This window comes from Paramormyrops kingsleyae, chromosome 22, assembly GCF_048594095.1.
Source record: "Paramormyrops kingsleyae isolate MSU_618 chromosome 22, PKINGS_0.4, whole genome shotgun sequence".
NCBI classification, from domain to species: Eukaryota; Metazoa; Chordata; class Actinopteri; order Osteoglossiformes; family Mormyridae; genus Paramormyrops; species Paramormyrops kingsleyae.
In genome coordinates, this window is record NC_132818.1 from 9344527 (window position 1) to 9366042 (window position 21516).

General features: G+C 44.8%; 2 protein-coding genes across 2 annotated transcripts; one reads left to right on the plus strand and one right to left on the minus strand.

Moving 5' to 3' along the window:
- The first annotated feature begins 1533 nt into the window (after nucleotides 1-1533).
- Nucleotides 1534-9811, plus strand: LOC111853202 (cdc42 effector protein 1-like). The gene is made up of 4 exons (XM_023829891.2): nucleotides 1534-1688; nucleotides 4107-4570; nucleotides 5122-6077; nucleotides 7853-9811. The coding sequence occupies exons 3-4, from the start codon at nucleotides 5666-5668 to the stop codon at nucleotides 8467-8469; spliced, it is 1029 nt and encodes a 342-aa protein (XP_023685659.1). The 5' UTR covers nucleotides 1534-1688; nucleotides 4107-4570; nucleotides 5122-5665; the 3' UTR covers nucleotides 8470-9811.
- On the minus strand, nucleotides 9160-19659 carry LOC111853192 (SH3 domain-binding protein 1-like). The gene is made up of 18 exons (XM_023829878.2): nucleotides 19442-19659; nucleotides 17830-17872; nucleotides 17625-17729; nucleotides 17447-17523; nucleotides 17195-17306; nucleotides 16673-16749; nucleotides 16444-16531; nucleotides 16109-16177; nucleotides 15906-15996; nucleotides 15549-15685; nucleotides 13948-14059; nucleotides 13433-13514; nucleotides 13255-13335; nucleotides 13034-13147; nucleotides 12256-12353; nucleotides 12042-12162; nucleotides 11481-11653; nucleotides 9160-10182 (listed from the first exon to the last, which is right to left on the minus strand). Exons 1-18 carry the CDS (start codon nucleotides 19486-19488, stop codon nucleotides 9932-9934), a joined length of 1878 nt encoding a protein of 625 aa, XP_023685646.1. The 5' UTR covers nucleotides 19489-19659; the 3' UTR covers nucleotides 9160-9931.
- Between the last annotated feature and the right edge of the window lie 1857 nt (nucleotides 19660-21516).

Consider the following 21516-nt stretch of genomic DNA (forward strand, 5'->3'; position numbering starts at 1 on the left):
TGAGTGGCGTCCAAAAGTTGCAGACTTCATGGCCAGACGACTGCCATACTGCAGCCAAAGGCTGTTTTCCTTGGGTAGGAGTGGAGCAGGAAGGATACCCGGAGAAAAGGGGTATTTAGAGAGTGTGTGTGGGGGGTGGGGGTGCAGGCAGATGGGGAGGGGGAGCAGGAATAACCCTTCCCAAGCCCAGTCTTGTTCGTAACTACGGTCGCTCATTTTCTTTACAGCGTCCCCCATTGTCCAGAAGTCACCGGCCCCTTTCTGATCAGCACAGCCTCCCTGGATGCAGTGTTAATGCCCACTTGGGTGCTTCCTGCCACAGCTGGTACACCAGAAAAAAAACGCGGTCAAAGCTGAATTAGTTCTCTGTGTTTTAGTGTATTTTTACTTAGGAGAAAAAATGTTGTTTTGTGGTGAAGGGCAGGAGCAGTGCGGATTATACGATTTGCTGACAGGAGGGGATTCTCACCGAAAAAAGGGATCGGGCTCTATCCCACTGCCCAAGGGCGTACTTATCACTTAGTGGGGACATAAACCTTCTCCAGTAAATTCACTTTCCTGTGGACTTGGGATCACGAAGAAGTAGAAAAAGGGGATTAAAACTGTGTGGGTGTGTGTACTGGGGCTCAAAGTCAAGATTTTTCAGACTACCGTGGATTTTTCCGGCGCATTAAAACTTGGACGGATAGGGATGTTGGTATGTCCTGTTGGGAGAACGGACTGCCTACTGCAACGATTATCTACGATGTTGCATAACCTATACAGCCCTTTCAAGAGACCTTAATAGTAATGAAGACTTAATTATAATGTCTAGGTTGGGGGGCCTGCACACATACACCAGTGGCTAAAATTGTGGAAACACTTCAAATTTTCAGAGATTGCAGAACTTCGTTCAACTGTTGCCCCAATTTAATCTTCCGATGTATGAGATTTGTAGCATTCTTTGAATGTTTATAAACATTACCGCCAATATTCGTCTAGTAAATTTTCAAGCGTAATGCCAAAAACGCTGGGTGTTTCCACACTTTTGACCACTCGTGTGTAGGCCTATGGCATGTACGGTTATTACCTGAAGAATCCAGACGTATCTAATCATTACATACTTCCAGTTCGCCGTTGACCATATGCTGGACCTCGACGAATAACACTCCGCTCGTCGCTGAGTTTCCTACGGGCTGTTTATCCAGGTGCAGGATTCTGCCCCCACGAGGGACGGGGTTTTACAACCAGCCCGTTCGTCGTGTGTTGTTGGAAGGTTGTAGGAACATGCAGTTATTGGGACGTTTAAATTCTAACTCATTTCAAGGTTCCCAGACTACCAAGAGCAAAAAAACATAAAATATTCTTAATAAGAAAACACGTAAGTGATATGCATCCATAAAACAATCTGGACCGCAAATTACATAACGGTAAAGGTTACTAGAACGCGCCCTGTTACCAAGGTACAGTTACTTCCTTTACTTTCTGATTGAAATCAAACGTGAACAGCATGTCGCCAGCTTTACTTTCTCAGTTCTCCATTTGATTCCTGCAGTGTCGCTCACGTGTTTTGCTCCCGCCCTCTGCTCTCCTCAGTTGGTTCCCTTCATTCGGAATAACTTCTAGTTAATGGATAGTACGGCTTTTTGTGCTGCAAGGAATATATCTTCATCTATATGTAGGACTATATAGGCTACACTTCCTAAAAGGTAATTAAGTCAACATGTATTATTATTATTAATGTCGCCATGAAGATTCTTTAAAAAATATATTATTATTAGTAGCTTTGGCATTACTGTAAAGTATTTTTCATGTTCATCATTTTATTTTTGTAAAAAGTATAATGATGTATATATTAGCTACATTCATTCTGAAAGCAGCTGTTAATCTATAGTCAGTCCTTCTAATGTAACGCAAGTAAATATAATTTGCAACGTCAGACTAGTTAGATAGCCTACCACTGTTTGTAATGTTCAAATAAACCTGTAAATGTTGGAAATGTGAGTTCATTTCGGCTGTTTTGATACGGGTATGTGGTTAAAAGACGCTGCAAATAGAATGGGATACAGGCAAGTAAGATTAATGTATTGGGCTACTTAAATAAGACATTAATTTAATTTGGAAGGACTTTTGCAAAAATCTGTTTTAACGCAGACAAAATTGTGCAGAGACCCGATTGATCCTAGTTGGTAAGCTGTAGAATACTATAGAGGATATCTTTATGACACTTGGCTAGAAGGTTTGCGGTTACGAAATGAAAATATGGGTAAAAATGTGACGTGTTTTGTTGTATGTGTATGACTTGAGGCTGTTAGTCATTGTTTGTGTGTGTGTGTGTGACGTCGGTATAGTGGGTGATGCTTGCGCACTTGGATTGTTTGGAAGAATAATCTGATCTCAAAAAAATCGGGAACCAAATCATCTAAAAACATTATCAGATTTAGTGGCTTTAATGTACAGGAATAGGATTAAAAGAATGTTTTTTTTTCTTTTTTTTCCGAAAATGTCCTGCCGAGCAAAGGACGGGTGACCACGGAACAAAATTAATCAATGAACTGCAAAATATTGCTAATATAGTTTTCTGGAGTACCAATTCTGTGTATTTGTTCTTTTTGACTTTTGTGATGGGGGACGCATCTGCATTTTTATTTACCTGAATCTGCTGGATTTTAGAAACATTGGTAATGGGAAGAGGTACAAAAAGAGGGAGAAAATGCATAAATTTAAATATAAATATAAATATAAAGAATAAATTATTAGAGATGCAGACAGTGACAGCTCGCTCATAGCTGGTGGTCGGTGCGACGGAAGGGTTACCGAATCTGAGTGGCAAAGAGATTTAGAATGATAAAAATGTAATTCTTTTGGCGCAGACTTGCTCTGTTTTTCTCGAAGTGCGATACAGTACACTTCTGGAGAGAACGTTACAGGGTAGACGACTTGGGTGATTGCAAAAGTAATTCCTTATCTAGTGTTTGTCCATTTTGTTCTGTTTTGTTTATAGTTAATGAGGTCAAAAGGACGAATGCTTAGGGGAAGGGGAATAGCGGGAAAAAGATATTCCAAATAACATTTTTGCATGATAAGAGAACCGGATGCTAGTGACATACTGTATGGTCCATAGACGCGTTATTACTTTAGATACGGTTCAGTCGGGTTTTGCGTGGGGGCTTGATGTTCCCACTGAAAGCTTAAGTTATGACATCAGCCCGCAACCCGCATAAATACGTTTGATGCAACAGGAAGCAACCGTTCCGTTCAAACTCCCAAACTTAGGCGCTGGCAGCCGGACAAAATATACAGAAACTGAGAATGACGTTACTCATTTGACAGTTATAATGGCTTAAGGTAATTCCCGGTCATTATCTCACACTTTTTCTGATTAGAATTGTGGTTTCTGAAAACACATTAATTCTATCACGCAGCAGCACATCCTCGTGGCTTTTGTCAGCAAAGCGAATCTTTTCTCAGCGAGAAGTTACTAGTTAAGTAAACTAGAATATATATCCGCCCGCTGAAATAAATACCATTCTTTACATAATGGGGGACGCAAAGCTACAGAAGAAGCAGGATTTGACCCCCAACCCTAGAGTTTGAGGAACCGCCTCTAGCCACTTCACCACCGCTACACCCTTATACTAGCCTTTTTTTTTTTTTTTTAACTTTCAAGACAATATGTTAGCATTCTGAGCTGTGTCAACATCTCCACTTACTCCTCTGTCATCAGTAAGTTACATGTCCATCATAGAAACTGATGGTCTTCAGAGTCATGGTCAATGTCAAAAACAAACAGTTAATTTTCAGGGAATGTATTTGCACACAATGTGATCTATAAACATATCATTCTGAACTCAGAGTTGCTATTTAAGAAATTCAAACTATGCAATCAACAAGTAATAATCCAACACTTGAACAAACGGTGCTATAGTTTATTTTATTCTGTTTACTTTTGAACCTCAGTGCTTGATATTGAATAGCTAAATGGCATGGTGATCCCTTCAGGACTACAGATGGGCAAAACAGCAAGGAAGCAATTCCACACAAGTCAGTGTTTCCTCGGGTGCATTTAACCCTCCGCTCTTGCCTCGTTTTTTCAGTTAGTATCTCTCTTTCTTTTCCACCCACAGGGGACACTTGTCAGAGACAGACTCATGGTATGAGTGTGATTGAAGGCAGCAGAATTGGTGGAGTTTAGGATAATAGAAGATTAAATGGACTGAAGAGCTCAGAGCAAAAGGAGGCATCGCGGGGGGAGAGATATGAGGGATTATGGACTAACCTGGTGAATGACCTGTCCCAGAGCGACTCCTTTCTTTCGAGACCCAGACAAATCGCGTTGCAGATCATTGACTGCCTTTTACCTGCTTCTCGAAACATCTGGCGTGCAGACAAAGCTGAGCTGTGGAGCAGAGGAGTGGAAGAAAGAGAGCAGAGAGAAATACACCAGGTTGTCTGATGCATGTACAATAGGCTCTGCAGACCAGTCATGGGACGGAATCAGCACTTCACCAGTCTCTGAAGAGTCTTCCACAAAATGACCCCACCGGGAATGAAAACGACACGGCCTCTCTGTCATCCGATATCTGATCAGGTTGGGAGTATTTTGTACCTAATTTATAATCATCTGATTCATATGTGTGTGTATAATGATTATGCACAAACCTTCAGTGTGGAACAAATCCTTAACATAGTATTAGTTTATAATCCATTAGAATTAGTAAACAACTTTTGTGTTGTGTGTTTTCTTAGCTGAAACAAGCACTGCTGAATGAGAACGTAAACACGCATTTCCAGGAGTGGAGGAAGCCTCTTGACGCTGAAGTTATTTTAATGCACAGTCTACCGCATGTGTTGCTTTAAAACCTTCTGCTGGGTTCTTGAAATTTATCTGGTATTTCTAAGAAAAATGTTTCCTGGAATGTTCCCGCGAGCGTCCAAACACATCAATGGGTGCTTAAAACCAGATCAAGTCCAAGTATTGGACTCTAATAGATTGTTTTTTTGAAGACTGTATATTATAGGAAAATGTGCATCTATTCCAAGCACATTTTTAGTTCTGTATAAATCAGTCAATATGGTGTGATTACTGTTCAACAATGAAATAACACTTTTGTTTTTCTATTTTGTTTTTATATTCTGCAGAAACTGAGACAGACTCATTCAGACACCATCAGTATTGTAACTGGATTTATCTCCAAAAAAAGCACTGAACTGAGAAATAGTGGTGATTCGACTCTCTGATTGCACACATCCAGCAACATTTGGATTCTTGGTGATCAAAATGCTTCTGTCATAAATCTGGCAGTCACAGACCTTGAAGCGGGACTTCTTGTGATGAAATGCATCGAGTGGGGACCCGAAGCTCCTTTGGATGATTCTGCTGGATGACCACCTGAAGAGCACAAAGACTTAGATAGCGGCCATCGTTTTTCACTCACCCCATGCAAGACCAAGGCTAGTGAATACGCGTGAGGCGTGTCCCACTCAGCCAACGAAAACAGCCGTCACTTTGCCACCATTTTTTCATTTCCACTTAGAATCAAAGGGATATTTCTTTCCCTTTTACTGGAGTTAAAGGCATCCCATTGGGAAATGTTACATTGAACGAGATTTGATTGATCTCTGAATTATAGTTCTGGGGTATTAAATTCACTTCCTGTGTGGGCATTCCCACTAAGTTACAACAATGAGTTTGGGCAAACTGCCTGGAATGAAAAGCTTGATGTCTGGTTCCCAGGGGAGGCGGCCCTTTAAGAGTGATCTGTCAGTGGATATGATCAGCTCTCCGCTGGGCGACTTCCGCCACACCATGCATGTGGGTCGCGGTGGCGACGTCTTTGGTGACACGTCTTTTCTTAGCAACTATGGCGGAGTGGCTGCGGGCGACGGAAGCTCTGGTGGGTTCTTCTCACGCACTCTCCGCCACGTGCGCAAGACCCCATCCCGTCCCCGGTGCGGCTCCAGAGAGCTCTCTCCCCCACCCCCGCCCATATCCCCCATCATCAAGAATGCCATCTCGCTGCCGCAGCTGAACCTTGGCGGTTCCAATGGCTGCCTGCAGAGGGTGCTGTTTCCCAACTCTCCGGGTTCTACCTATGGTGAGGCTGCGCTGCATGACAGGGCACCTAAAGAGCACAGTTCCTTTCACACATAACATCGATTGTTATAACAGCACTGGTATTTATATGTCATCGAGACACTTTATGGAGATTTGTCAAGCTATCATGCTTTGATCGTACTCAGAGAAATTAAACAAGCTGTCACATGGCTGTCTTTATTTGTTTAACTTACCACAGAAGTTTAGATCATACACTCTGCTTCAGGTCCAGCCCTGATTACCAGTCCCATTGGTTCTATATGCCACACACACGTGTCAAAAATGTCATGAAAACTAAATATTTAGTCAAAACTTATTTAGCACATTCACACCCTCCAGCCCTCCTACAGTCAGAAAAAGGTACCAATTTGTACACTTTTAGGTACAGATATGGACTCTGAGGAACACTCCCAAGGTACAACTGACGTTAATGTACCCCCAATGATACAAAAATGTCCTTGAGCCTATTCTGTACCTTAAAAGGTACATTTACTTACAGGTATAGGGTGCAATGGGCAGACCCGTGAGGGTGCAGACCCAGTGAGAAGCAAAGGTACAAATTGGTGCTTTTTTTCTGATAGTGTACACCAGTCATAAAGGGCAAACTAAGCTCTGGTGGGACTGATTTACTACACCCACCCACAAAGAAGCACGTGGTCACAGGCACACACCTCCAAGGCTGGGAGGGGGGGGGGGGTCATGAGGAAGCAGTGGGGGCTGCACAGCCGCAGTTGGAGGACAGGCATCTCCACCAAGTTTCTTTCTGGGGGTGGGCAGGCAGGCGACCGCTAGGATGCCTGGAATTCCCCCCAGCCCCCAGGTATTTACCCAACGCAGAAGGAATTTGTCCCCCCCGAGTATGGGAAACTACAGGATGTGGGGTTTGGCCTTTGGATATATTCATAACTGCCCCCCCCCCCAAGTCATGAAGAATCCTGTAACTTCTTTATGTGGTTTGTTTTGATTCCCCCCCCCACCCTGTCACACATTTGCTAACCTTTGCACCGCTCATATTCACTTAGTTTATTTATTTTTTTTAGTCACGCTCTTTTTCATCATGATTATCTGTTCCGGCTCATCGTGCGCCAGTTAACAACATCTGCCCTTGCAAAGAAAAAAAAATACATGCGAGCAAATGAGTGTTAGTCATGGCACACAGGAATGTCTGTGGGCGGTAGTCAGGGCACTTCGCTGCCAAGCGACAGCTGGGATATACTCCACTAGCTTTTGCTTCCACCTTCTGGTCTGTTGGTGAAACTGCAGGCTTATTATGTTATTTACCTGCTATTTTTCTGTACCTTTTTGTGAGTAAATGGTTAAAGGAGGCAAGGGGGGACATGATCAAGGTATATAAGATTCTAACAGGTCTGGATGCTATTCTACCAAATAGTTATTTCAGTATTAGTTCAAATACAAGAACCTGTGGCCATAGGTGGAACTTAGCAGGAGAACATTTTAAACTGGATTTGAGGAAGCACTTCTTGACACAGCTTATAGTTACAGTATGGAATAGTCTTCCTGTTAGTGTAGAACAAGCTAAAACCCTGGGTTGCTTTAAATCGGAGGTGGATAAGATTTTAACAACTCAGCTACTAATTGAGTTCTTGCTACTTGAGCTTGATGGACCGAATGGCCTCCTCTCGTTTGTAAATTTCTTATGTTCTTAAGAACATTGTATTTGGCTTATTAGGTTATGCATAGCATATAGCACGTTGCCACATGCCGTACTGCAGTTTTACATCTGTTTATGCTTTCTGGATGTTTGCTTTTCTGCAGGTATGCAGTCTGGTTTTCTCACATTGCCTCGCCCATCACGCACCGACCGAGAGCCACCTCCCAGCTCTAATACCTACACCGCAGAGCTTCACTACGAATCCATCTCAGACTGCGCTGGGTTACCTTTGGCGCGCTCTGACTCACTCACCTCGTTCACAGTGGATCTGGGACCCTCCTTGATGAGCGAGGTGTTTGCGCTGATTGACAACCCTGCCTGTGACCTGGGGGCCAATCACAGCTGGATGGGGGAGGAGCTTGAGGTCTCTCCAAGGCCGACTGCCAGTGGCACAGCGGTGACGGCTTCCACAATGGAACTGGGGCTGCTAAAGGACTGGAATGGTAGGAGGAGTCCGGACATCCAGGGGTGCCTAGAGGAAGGAGGGTCTCCCGAAATGGCAATGGCAGATGTGGGTGCGGGACATTCTGTTTGGCAGGAGCCAGCTATGGAGCCTGAGAAGTTTCAAAAGGCTGCCGATGTGCTGGATCATCATTATGGGGGTCGCAGACTCTTAAAATGTCTACAGACTGAAGACAACCCTGGTGGCGACTCCAGAGTCATCACACAGAAGAGAGCCCCCTACGCCTACCCAGAAGAGGAGGACGAAATCAAAGTCTGAAGACTGTCTGGATTTGTTCTCCGATCCTTCTGAGAGTGCCTATATCTCCAGAGACTGTCGGGCAGTGGCTCAGATGCCCTGGCTGAACCGCCCAGCTGACATAAAAAACATGCATGCTCAGCTGCTAGAAAACGGTGATTATTCAACTAATCCAGGACATTCTAGAAAAACTATACTGGGAAAGCACAAGAGCTCGGGCTATAACGTTGCAATTCCTCAGGCCACCTGCTACGTGTGCAGTTATCCACCCATCTTGATGAATCAGGAGTCTATTCCTGAATGTGATGCAGGGGACGACCTAGAAAGGCTGCTAACCTGTTACAGGGCACATGCATCATCGAGAGATAGAAATTCATCTCGGTGTATGTACACCTTAAGGTGTCAGGCCACAGTGATAGTCACTAAGCCACTGTGCCAACCACACATGCACCCTTCCTGAACTGTCACATTCGCTTTGAGCCATGTTGCCTTCACCTCCATGTCAATGGAAACCGTACTGACTTTTCTCAGATTGCTCAGGTTAACAAGTGGCACGTAAAACACAGATTGTTTATTTCACCCAGAAATATTCAGAGCTGGAACTTTGTAAAGGTTGTAGGAAATGGACTGAAATTAACAGACAAGCAGTATTTGTGAAAGCAGCCTTCTGTACATGCGAGTCATTGTGAATAAGCAAGCTTTCCCAGACTGTTTCATTTCACCATTCTGGATCATTTACAGCTGCCTTTATTTTTTAGAAAACAGGTACTTTCAGTTCCCGCTATTTTAATCCAATACGTCACACAGCATTAATGCAAACAGGAAACCACCTGCTTTTAGAACATCAGAAACCAAATGCGAACGGTGTAGCATCCAGTCTTGAAAGATTAACAGATCGTCAAATTTAAGAGCATATTTAGATGGATTTGTGGCTCTTTCTGTAAATTACTGGGGAGATTAGCTGCTCTTACACCTGCAAGACTACAGAAGAAATAGCAGACGAAGTACCATTAAAAAGAAAAGAGTAATTCAGCTGCGGTGAATTTAGCCTTTAGATGAGTCATTGTATTGTTTTCGCTAGTATCTTTGTGCTCACCGCAAGAAATATACTGCACGCGGAAATGTAATGCATAGAAGAAGCAAACTGCAAGCAAGTTATATGAAAGATTAGGCACAATTATAACTGCAAAGCTTTTCACACAGACACAGAGTTTCCTCCATGCATACAGTATGGTAACGGATTATGAGGGAACTAGCTGGCATAGGAACACAAGGGAAAATGTACAAAACCAGAGTGTAACTGGCACACTCACAAATAATATCCTCATCATACAGTATGATAATAAAACGCTTCTGACAAACACAGATGTGTATTTTCTGCTGGGGTCATTTCCCACGTTTAGCGGAAAACAGCACGAAGGGCGTAATGTGCACGAGCGCGGAGGGACCCTCGGCTTACGAAGCCCGTGACGTTCCCAGGTCACTAGCCGAGGAAGCTAAGGTGCTTGTTGATCAGCTGGGGAGGGTTCGGAGGCGGGAAGCTGGGGCATTTCACCGTGCCCTTTTTGACAGGCGGCTTCCTGCTCAGATGGTCACAGGACATCGTCGGTAACAACGGCGCCTCCCCCTGGGCAGGCGGAAGTGACCGACCCGAGGGTTTGCAGAAGTCATCGTTCCCCTTTGGAGCCTCTCTGGGTTGGAAAAACGGTTTCTGTTGCACACTGGGTCTCCAAGCTGTGTTAGATAGAGAAAGACAAACACAACATGGTAGTCAAAAGTTTGGACACACCTATTGGAAGGTTTATTTGAACTATTCTCTACATTTTACAATGATTAAAAGACATAAAACTATAAAATAACATATATGGGATTGTGCACTGACCAGAAAAGTTTTAAACAAGCAAAAAAATACTGGGGGGCAGGTCTGTGGGTTGGAACTCAGAAGGTTGCTGGTTCAAATCCCTGGGTCGGCAGAGTGATCCCACCACTGGGCCCTTGAACAAGGCCTGTAACCCCAGTTGCTCCAGGGACTGACTGACCCTATATTTTCCTATTACCCGTTTTCATGAGGTGGCCTCCTGGGATGCTTTTCCAGCTGTCCTGAAGGAGGTCCCACATATGCTGAGCTCTCATTGGCCGCTTTGTGTTCACTCTCTGGTCAAACTCCTCCAAAGCCATGTGTGTTTCTCAGTATCAAGAAAGCAAAGATGGTACTTGTGGTCTTGGCAAGACCGGTTTGGTGCAATGAATTAAGGGACTGGTCTTATTTGGCGAGGATGCAACCGATGTATCCTTGATATTTGGGGCAGAGCAAAATCGACATCCAGAGATTTTTACTGTCTTCTGTACCTCTGTACTTGAGTACTGGAACTGGTCTTCGGCAATGGACGATGACGTAAAACGGGTACACGAGAACACAAGTACAGACAAGTACACTTTTTGAGAAACACCCCATTTCTAGTGTGTTTAGGTCAGGGGACCTGGTCATGTTATTCGACACCATCACTCTCCTTTCTAGGTGGCTTGGCGTGTGCAAACCTTTGCGCGGTGCTGTATTTGGTGTATCTTTTGTCTGAAGCAAACTGAGGCAAATAGCAGTTAGGCTGAGCTTCCATTGAATGTCCAGGTATAAGTATGAGCAGTATTGGAACAGGAGCTACACAAAAACGTCTAACGAAGCAAGAACCTAATAAAACCTAATAAGACTGGTATTATTACAACAGTTAAAAATTATGTGGCATAAACTACTCTTAAAACAAAGTTCCTCTTTCTGTGTTTCAGACTGATTTATTTGTTAAATCAAATGTCCTTGTTGAATATTTTTGGTCCAAATATGAGTCTCTTTGTTATGTGTCCTTTCCCTAGACATAAAAGCATCCCCCACCCCCACCCCCCCACGCTGACGTGAGTGACACCTCGGGAAAGTGCCCTTTCGTATGCTGAAAAACACTGGTTGTGTCAAACCCACCGAAACCTAAGTAATCGTGTCGCAAAACTGCGGAAGGCGCGTGCAGTGGCGGTATGCGGTCGACCTTTGGGCGGCGCTGCTGCTTGATGGTTGGGGGGTCCGTGTGAGCCAGAGCTGGCGGCGGGGGATTGGTGACTGGTCAGCACAGGATGCCTGCTCTTGGAGTCTGAGGAAGAGCTGTTACCCATGGAGCCCAATTGGGAGAGTGCTTCAGAGATGTTTTGTGACAATGATGGGCTAAACACAGAGAGAGAGAGAGAGAGAGAGAATAGGCAAGACATATACTGACACACTGGTCTGTCACTATCTTTGCTAATACTGCCGCTAATATTGTCATCGCTAATGCTATCGCTAATATTGTCAATGCTAATGTTATCGCTAATACTGTCAATGCTAATGTTATCGCTAATACTGTCAATGCTAATGCTATCACTAATACTGTCAATGCTAATGTTATCGCTAATAATGTCAATGCTACTGCTATGGCTAATACTGTTGTCACTAATGCTATGATTCATTCTATCGCTGATTATGCCAACAACCATACTATGGCTGTGTTCGAAATGAACCAATCTCATGTTATGTCTCAAACACCTTGGGGTGCACGCCCAAAAATATTCAGTACCTGTCAGCAAGAGGTGTTATACTAGGGTCTGTGCAAGAGTGTGGATCTGCAACACAGGGCAGGGACTGTGAGGAAGTCAGATCGGAATTCCCCGGAAGCTCAGGAACCTTAAAGTCCACCTCTAGAAAGGGAGAGAAAGAAAGAGAAGTGAGAGGAGGTAAGGCACGCTGGCGGTCAGAGAGCTGCAGATAGAAAGCGTGCAGGGATGCGATACCTTCAGGGAACAGGCTGCCGGCATGCTGTATCAGCGGCTCTATCACAGAAACCACCTGGACAGAGGAGGCCGATGCCATGTCAAAGGTCACATTCTCCCTAAAAGGGGAGCAGGAGGATTCAGTCATTATTATCATAATCAGTCAATACAAGCTTTATTGATGGAAATTACAATGATACTTCGACAAACAGAAATGCTCAAATCAGCTAATAAATCCTGTGTTTAGAGCCTTAAACAGTCAGCTCTACTTAGCTGGGCCAGCGTGGGGCAAAGCGCGTTACTACCTGTGATCGGAAAGTCACTACTTCCAGGGTTGCCAACTTTGGTCAGCTGACTGGCATGAAATTTTCAATTCGAGACAGGTCTGCACTCTGACTTACATGTATGTAACAGTTTTATTACCTTGCAAATAGTCTGTAGGGGTTACAAACTACCCCAACGCATTTGATGCAGCTAATTTTAGGTTTATAATGGAATGATACAGATTTCTTGCATGAGTGCGAGCGTCTGAAAGCGTGAGCGTCACGCCAGATGCGGGAGAGCTGGCAACCCTCAAATCCCATGATCGGCAGACAGTCGGTTGAGTAAACCCTTAACCTCAGCTGCTCTAGGGACTCTCTGACCATAACTCTCTCCACTCTATGTTGCTTTTGATCAAGGCATCTACTACATGAGAGCATATGACAGAACTGGGTGATATTGTTGGCCCAGAGAATGAGCTCTGGGTGTGTAAAACACAGCACAGAAACAGAAACGTTAACCCCTGCCCCGGACCCACCCCTCCATCTTGGGCCATAGCAGGTTGGGCCCCAACACGATGGCGACGTTACTGGGGGTCATTTTGTTCACGGCCTGCTGCTCCGACAGGCGGGCCAGAAACTGAATCAGGTACCTGAAGCAGGAGGAGGAGGGAGATGGGGGAAAGGAGTAGAGGTTCAGGGCTATGGACATCCCCAATGTCAGCGCACGCGGAGGAGGGCGGGATGGGCACCCACTGACCGAAGGTTGTTGTAGTTCTCCGCAGGAAGCTTCCTCAGTACCTCCCTTAGCCTCCCCACCCGGTCCGAAAGCTCCCTTTCACTGGGGGGGGGGGAGAAAGGGGAGTAAAAACAAAAACATTTCTCATTCTGATGGTCCATCCACTGGCTGTGTGCGTCCCAGCCAATCAGCACCTTACCTGACTGCTTTGAACCACTCATCATAAAGATCAAAGGTCATGAGTGGCTCTGGTAGCTCCCTGAGATATGACTTCAAGGCCCCTGTGAAACACAAAGATGTTACAACACATCGGATGAGGAAGGGAGACGGTCTAAAAGTGACTAGAGCTCTGTAACAACATATAATAATGCTGCACTGTGTAATAACTCAACAGAATGAAACAAATTGTATGATGATGATAATAATAATAGGGTAACGTTGCAATATAAAAGTGTAATGTAGTCTATAAATTTGTTACATTTTGTGACGTTTTTACATAATGCATTGTTACACAGTGTATGTATGTAATAATATCGCTTTGCGTGATGAAAATTTGTTAAATTTTGTCGAGTTATTACATAATGTGTTGTAACAAGCCCTAAATTTGCTTCCTGATAATGGCAGTCTATCTCTTCCTGATCATACTTTCCTTACATAACTGTGACCAAAAGAGCACAATTAAACACCACTTAGCCCACGTCCCCCTGCTCCCACCTGCCACGGCGTGGGGGTCAGAGCTGAATTCACTGTGGTCCACACTGCCGCCGTCCAGGCTGTGTTTCAGCCTCTTTACCACAGAGGCCGCCGCCGCCAGTCGGAAGAGGCCCTGAAATGATGGCAGAGGGGTGAGAGAAAGACAAACATTGGCTGTGTCCGAACTGTCCGCTCGCTCACTCGCTCACTATATAGTGCTCGCTACATAACTCTCACTAGGGGATTAAATCAAACAGTGGTTGATATATTTCAGACACTAGGTGGACATCATGCTGCTAAATAATTATTCGTTGCTATCTGTCGCATAAACAAACGCCAGGACATCCCCTTTAGCGTTAAACTATTATGTTAAAAAATGCACTGTTTTTCTTTATTGTAAATTTTGTGTTAATGTTTATGCCTGTTGTTCTTTATTGTAATAAAAAGGCATCACACCACAACACGGACACTCACGGTTGCCAATTCTCATGCATCTGGTGTGGCAATCATGCTTTCAGACTCTCGCGCTCTAGCAAGAAATCTTATGGCAAATCTATATTATTCCATTGTAAACCTAAAATTAGCTACATCGAAATTGTTGGAGCGGTTTGCAAACACTACAGACTATTTACAAATTAATAAAACTGTTACATACATATAAATGTGTGTGCATGTTTGCGCAGCCTTGTCTAGAAATTGATTATCTCACTCCAGCCAGCTGAGCACAGTTGGTGACCCTGGACACCAAGGTTGCTATTTTTGGATAAGTACGTCGCGGTAATTGACATTTCTCTCCACAACGTGGAAATAAAAATAAAACAAAATTTTACAACACAAGTCACATGAAACTTCGTTTACCACATACTGTACTGTATCTACCTACCAAGCAGGACAAGGGCTGCAACTTTAACTACGGTGTTTTATACTATAAACATCAATATACTGTATTAAATGTGAATTAACGTTACCCATGTAAAGCAATCAAATACATTAAAATAACCGTTTGCCTTTAAAGCAGCAGTAGCCCTGGCACTGTCAATATAGCGCACATGCAAATGGTTTAGAAGCCACTTACTTAGCAACAATTAACGGTTACAGTCTGAGCAAAGTTTGTCAAACATGGTTCCGATACTCACGTGACAGGTCGTCATGGTCTAAGGCAACTGATGCTGGTTACAACTTCTGAACTATTTTGGTGTGCCTCGCACCAATTTTGTAGAGCACTATATAGTAAATGAAGTTTACAGTGGAGAATTCCAACAGCACTACGAAATGGCCTGATTCACTATGTACTGGACTACGTAGTGGGTGAGTGGACATATCGAATACAGCCACAGTATGGTTGTCATTGTCAATGACAGAATTAGCGATAGCATTAGCAGCAACAGCATTAGCGGTTGCGTTAGCATGCCCAGTGCCGCCTCAGTACTGTGACTCTTAACACCATAACCTATATATATATATATTGTATAATGTTTGATTCTTCTTCTGTCCTTATACACAATCTGATGTCAATAAATCACACTGAAATGAAACTGCACCAGATGGAACTGAAAGTGGAAAGCAGACGGTCAGAGACCGTGGGTATCCGCCCCCCGCCCCCCCCACCGGCCTTGCCTCACCTCCTCCTGCATGCCTGTGTTCAGTAGCATGTGGATACACTCCTGAATGGGGGCTGCGATCTCTCGGCCACTGTCCAGCAGGTGGGAGAGCAGCGGCTGGCCGTACACGGGTTTGAAGGAGCCGCTCAGAAGGGGGCCTGTGGGTGCGAGGACGGGGGGTGGGGGGGAGTCAGGTGCTGTGCATGCGGACCACGGACGCGGCACGTGGCACCACCGTATTTAGCGCAGACGGGCCAGATACGTGCGGACAGTGACATGTACACATCCGCTGACAGGTTCACACACGCACCCACACACGCCTACATATGCATTCATGCACATGCACACTCACACGCGCACGCGCGCACTCGGCTGAACCTGATTGGCTGTGGTTCTCCTTCAGCTCTGTAAGGTTCCGCTCCAGAAAGGAAAGAGACTTCTGATGATAATCGGCTTGTAACTCCAGCAGCTTCAAGGACCAACAAAGCAGATGGCACTCAGTGACCACACATCACCGCGTGGAAACGAAGGGGGAGGGTGGGGCAGGGTTAGGAGGTGGGGGGGGGAGGGGGTGGACTCACGCGGGTGAAATAGCTGCTGTATTCGTCCTGTTTGGTGCTGAAGTGGTACAAGTCAGCAGAGTACTGGTCCTGTAACGACACAGACGTCTCTGAGGACCGTACCTCCACCACGACTGCCTGTGTCATTCTCCTGTCTACGTTGTTTAATCTCAAAGTATCAAACAGAATTCAGGTTGGATACACACTGTACACAAGCTCAGGAAGGCCATCTCTGTCTCCCGCCCACCCCCCACCTGTTGCCATGGCGACAGATGGTGCCACTGTAAGGTACCCAATGCCTAGCGCCAGTCACATGACCGGCGACGTGAGCGGCCAGCGAAGTCGGAGACTGACACCTTGGCGCTCTCCAGCTTCCTCCAGGCCTCCTCAACCTCCTCCTTGAGGCCGTCCTGCTTGGCCTGCGGACCCGAGCTGGCCTGGGATCTGGAGGGTGGGTGGAGACAGGGATATGGATGAAGGGGCAGGAGGCGATAGTCTCTGCGACACGATGTGACGGTGGCATGCTGGAAAGCTGCCAAACTGACAGCGGATTTGTGGCTTGTGCTTGTGGGCCCCTCCCCCTACCTGCCGCGGGCGTTGAGCCAGTCCGTGGTCAGCTTGGCAAACTGTTTCTTGTTCTTGAGAATTTCGGGTAGGTCCTCCTGTGAGCAAAAAGGACCTGGTGTTCATTTTCATGCAGTGCACTGTGGGTAGGTACAAATGCTAAGGATCAGGCCTGAGGCGCCTGTGAAGATGTACACTGGCAGCTTTCAGGATATTTTTCAAGCTATATAAATAAGCAACATGTGAAAACACATAGAATCTCAAACATATATTTCAAACGGGCAATTCGACATTACAGTCTCAGTTTATTCTTAGATATATTCCTACTTTCTGAAAAGCAATGACTACACGCTAACCCAGTAATTAATGTTTAAATTTACTCAATCCAAGTCAAACTATAGAGCTGTTCTGCTATTATTCATGTTAGCTGTACTTTGCTGAGCTGTTTATTTCGAACCAGATGAATAAAAAGAATCTTAAGACCATTTAATGAGGTAACTCTAAATACAAGTCCGCTGTGAGGGGGATTACGGGTGATGTGACCTCGCTGAGTTTGTTGAGCGGTTCCAGGACTTCCTTCTCCAGCTGCACCTCGAAGTCGGCCAGCGTCTTCGCCAGGAGAGTTTGCATGAAGCAGCACATTTCCAGAACCCTCCTGCAGGACCCGGGGGACAAAGGGATGAGCGGGACCACAAGGCCAATCAGGCGAGGAGCCCAAAAACCTTTGACCAATAAGGTGCGACTGACACAGGTCGGGGGGGGGGGGGGGGGGTCACACTTCCCCTTCACTCTCACCTTATTGGTGAGTCTCCATCGAAGTCCTTCAGGCTCTCTGCCATGCTCATGGACAGCATCATCAACGGGAGTTTTTTCTGACAGGAGTGAGCAAAAAGCTATGACTCAAGTGCCTTTCCAACTACGCACTGCACACAGCACCACAACTGATGAAACAGAGGGACATCTCCGCGGTTACCGTGCGCTTCTCCGCGTCTAACCCCGACTGGCTCTGCAGGCAAGCGGACAGCTTCTTGTGAATGATCTGGGCAGCCTTCTTGGTTGGCTCAACTCTCTGCTCCACCTGCAAGGACACCTGAGAGTGACGGACGCCTCGGAGAACTGCGCCCATCACGTGACGGGAGCAGCAAAGGTCCCATGACCTGCAGGAGACACTAACTCACCAGCACCAGGTCCTCTGTGAGTAGATCAGTAGCATCTTGCGTCCTAGAAAAAGAAAAGTTCTATAGCCAAACAACTCTTCATAAATCAATTACGTTAATCTTCCTCAGGGCATTCAGCGGAGTTCGGTGCGCTCCAAACCATTTATAAGCAAATTTAAATGCAGTAACACAAACAATGATCTGAGTAACTATCCCGTGGTGCTTGGTTACCTTCATTATAAACGTTAAACATCTTTATGCAGATACCTCCATTCTTCTCCTTTAGCTACGCAGTTACACAGATTATGCTTCTAATACTGCTACAAATACAAAGAACATGTAACAGTAGGTAGCAACAGGAGAGGACACGGAGGGATCTCAGTGTACTAAGTGTTTATTGAGATCTACAAAAAGTTTGGAGTTGTGACCATTACTCTGCGGTTAGAGGTCATTAGAGGAAATGAGCTCGAGGTGAGAGTCAGCATGCACCATGCATCTCTGTATTTATAGACCTGTGCAGACACACTGAACACTTATGACCTAAGGGCTGCAAGTTCGGACAACGCAACTTCAAGAGCATGAAAGGCCATATAAAAGTGGAGGAGTCCATTTGGGGCAAATCCCTCCACCGCGTGTATTGATGTGTATATGGTGTATCGGGACCTTTTGTAGAAACGCATCCTTTGTATACACCCCTCCCGAAGAAGCCCCCACGTTGTCGCAACTCTTTCGAATGATGCTTGAGCCCGGAGCCCGGCTGCTGTTTCATGCACCGGGGGCCTCCAGCTCAGAGTCGCAAATACATTTAAGGGTTTGGTTTGCAGCCATGGCACAGAAAGGCCTCGGGCACATAGATTTGCACTCTGCTGCAAAAGGGCTGAAGTGCACGACAGACCACGCTAGTTCTGGAGCAGAGGTGAAAGGTGCTGCTGCTGGGGGAGGGTTGGTGCTCTCAATAACAGCCAACCCCTGGGCCACAGATACCTACGCAAAAGCTAAAAAAAAAGCCTTTTGTTGTGCTGCTGACTCTAAACAAAAGTCCCTCCAAGTGCCTATAATAGACCTCAGGAAAAAAAAAAGACACAAGAGCTGTGCTTCCAACAGTGTATTTGATTCGCTGAATAACGTTTCATCGTCCCTTCCATCTCTTTGCACAAATGACTCCCACATGCTTGGACAGAAAAATAGTTTGAACGCGGCTCTTTAGCTACTTCGAATCGACAAGCTTGTCGAGTGGCGGCTGTGTACAGACCAAGCTCCGGACCGCCGCACTGGCGCTTGCGGTTGGGCTGTTCTGCAGCTGACATGTGGCCTCGACCCCGATACAGCTGCCGCGGATGAGGCCCCGCAACACCCACAACCCCATAAACAAGAGCACCCCTGCTGTCTGTGGGTAGAATACCAGCGCTTGAGGATTCCAGTGCTGCGCCTTGCACACAGGGACACATCCGAGCTTTGGCTGGACAGATCCTGATCGCCGCGGCAACACTGCAAAGCACATCTGAACTGCCAACTCAGCCCCCAAAATGCAGTATTCAAACAAGTCCCTCATTTCAACCTCACCCCCTCAAAAAGGTATGATTTTCATTGAAATTGAATCCAATTCTGATGTTACCAAATAAATGTGACTTACTTTCCCAGTGATCCAAGCTGTTTTAGGAGATTAAACTGCTTTCTCATGGTTACATTGAAGGCGCCACCTCAGATGTTCCGAGTTTTATGTCTCGTTGTGTAATATTTCTTTCAAATTTTCTCTGGTTCATTCCAAGTCCTGCAGCACTTCATCAGCCAGAAGTTTTAGTTTCAGAACTGCTGTGTGGCTTGAAGTCACACAAGGGTGTGAGCACACGCATGCGTACACACACGCACACACACGCACACACAAACGCCAAAAGAGGAGGAACTTATTCAGAGAAAAAAGGTTCACAGAAGATGTTTGAATATTACAGTGGTGACTGCTGCACATTTGTAATATATAACTTTATCTTTTTCTTGCACAACGAACAAGTAAATGAAACCTTTGAGGTTCATATGCTTCAGAATCTACTTTCAAGCTCATTTCCCTTTTCTTAATGATTACACAGATGTTATCAAACTTATTTTAGTTTGTAACACAACACATGTCTTGTGAAAACAAGCATATCTAAGCAGATCTGTGTAGCCACTTTCTGACGTTGGGGCAATGAAAAGTCAACTTAAAAATGTATTTTTCAATTTAAAAAACGGAAACAAGAAGAATCATTAGGAACAGACGTAATCTATACGCCATTATGGGGTCAGGCTTCGTCCTGAGGGCAGAAAGATGTGTCAGTTGCAGTTAAGGGGAGGAGGACAGGCGGGTACTTTGTTTAATTGAGCACTTCTTCATTTCTTTATTAAAAGTCTAACAAAAGGCTCGTCGCGAGGACCTCAGAGGAGGAAACGATGTTTGCCATAGAAACGTATTCCGATCACAAACCGCAACAGGTTTCAGAATGAACCGGTCACGCCTCCGCGGACCAGAAAAGTGCCGCCTTGTGTGACGGAATGCAACAAGCGACGGTGCCCTAAAAGCAGCTGAAACGTCCAGTAAGACAAGAGCGCCCGGTCGCTCTACAACAATACAACTTCGGGATGGCGGCCAAGCCTCGTCTGCTTCTGCAGACACAGATTAAAGGGCCTGAAAATGTAGTTATCAGATACGATGCAGAGAAAACAGAAGCGAACAATTTATAATTTGTAAATGGAAAAACATAAAACCCAATGTTACGTAATTCCTGTCGATTCAGTAGAATCAAATGCAGTAGCCAACTGGTATAGAAAAAAGCTGTTTAATTCATTTCTTAGTATAAAACACTTCTGAAAATACATTAATTTAAAAAATGGGACAAATCTGGGATTTCTTATGATATGTCTCCATCTAGCGACACAGATAAGAATTGCCTCCCCTGCGCTACAACAATCAACAATCGGAAACTACAAATAACTTAAATCAAGAGGAATGTAAGCTATAACAAAGGCTGAAATAAAACTGACACGATATTCTTCATTTTACCCGTTGATACTAATTAAGTGCCCAGTCACTGTGACTCCACAGGTGTCCTTAGATGTGGTACGGCAAATGACCCGCTCCATCAAACATCCAGATGCACTAATATGAAAAACATGAACGATGTCTTTGCTCATTTCATCATGTTTCGTTACAGTAGCCATGTAAAAACCATTCTCCGTATTTTCAATAAATATATTTTTGGATTCAACAAATAAAGTAAATGCTATTGTTGGCCTATTCAATCTGCAACAAGAAACGATCTTATTTTTTCATCTTAATCTCTGAAAATGTAGCACAAGAAACAACAACAACAATGTAGCACAAGAGTATTTTAAGCACGATTAATCAGATGAGCTTTAACAGACTAGGGCTGAATGATATACCAGATATACCTATGTGATTTGTCTGCGATAAATATTGCGATATTTATAAAGCAAAAAGGAGTTAATACATTTTTCACAAGCCCATCTATGCCTTATTTAAACAGCGAATATGAAAATGGTTACGATTGGCTTGGAATCCGCATGCAGAGCTCATGCAAAAGCAGAAGCGGTAAACTTTTTTACGAAATTCTTCCATGCTCAGCGAATCCAATCACTGGAATTTCAAAAAATCAAAGCTATATTGCAAAGTAACATTGCTTTTGAAAATTCATATTAGGATTACTGCTGTATAAT

Bases quoted from the DNA above. Each gene is read 5' to 3' on its own strand.
- LOC111853202 (XM_023829891.2), top strand. From the start codon at position 5,666: ATGAGTTTGGGCAAACTGCCTGGAATGAAAAGCTTGATGTCTGGTTCC. The intron at 6,078-7,852 runs GTGAGGCTGCGC...GCTTTTCTGCAG, and splicing joins CTCTCCGGGTTCTACCTATG to GTATGCAGTCTGGTTTTCTC.
- LOC111853192 (XM_023829878.2), bottom strand. From the start codon at position 19,488: ATGAGAAAGCAGTTTAATCTCCTAAAACAGCTTGGATCACTGGGAAA. The intron at 17,307-17,446 runs GTGAGAGTGAAG...CGGGTCCTGCAG, and splicing joins GATGGAGACTCACCAATAAG to GAGGGTTCTGGAAATGTGCT. The intron at 13,336-13,432 runs GTAAGGTGCTGA...CCCCCCCCCCAG, and splicing joins GAGTGGTTCAAAGCAGTCAG to TGAAAGGGAGCTTTCGGACC.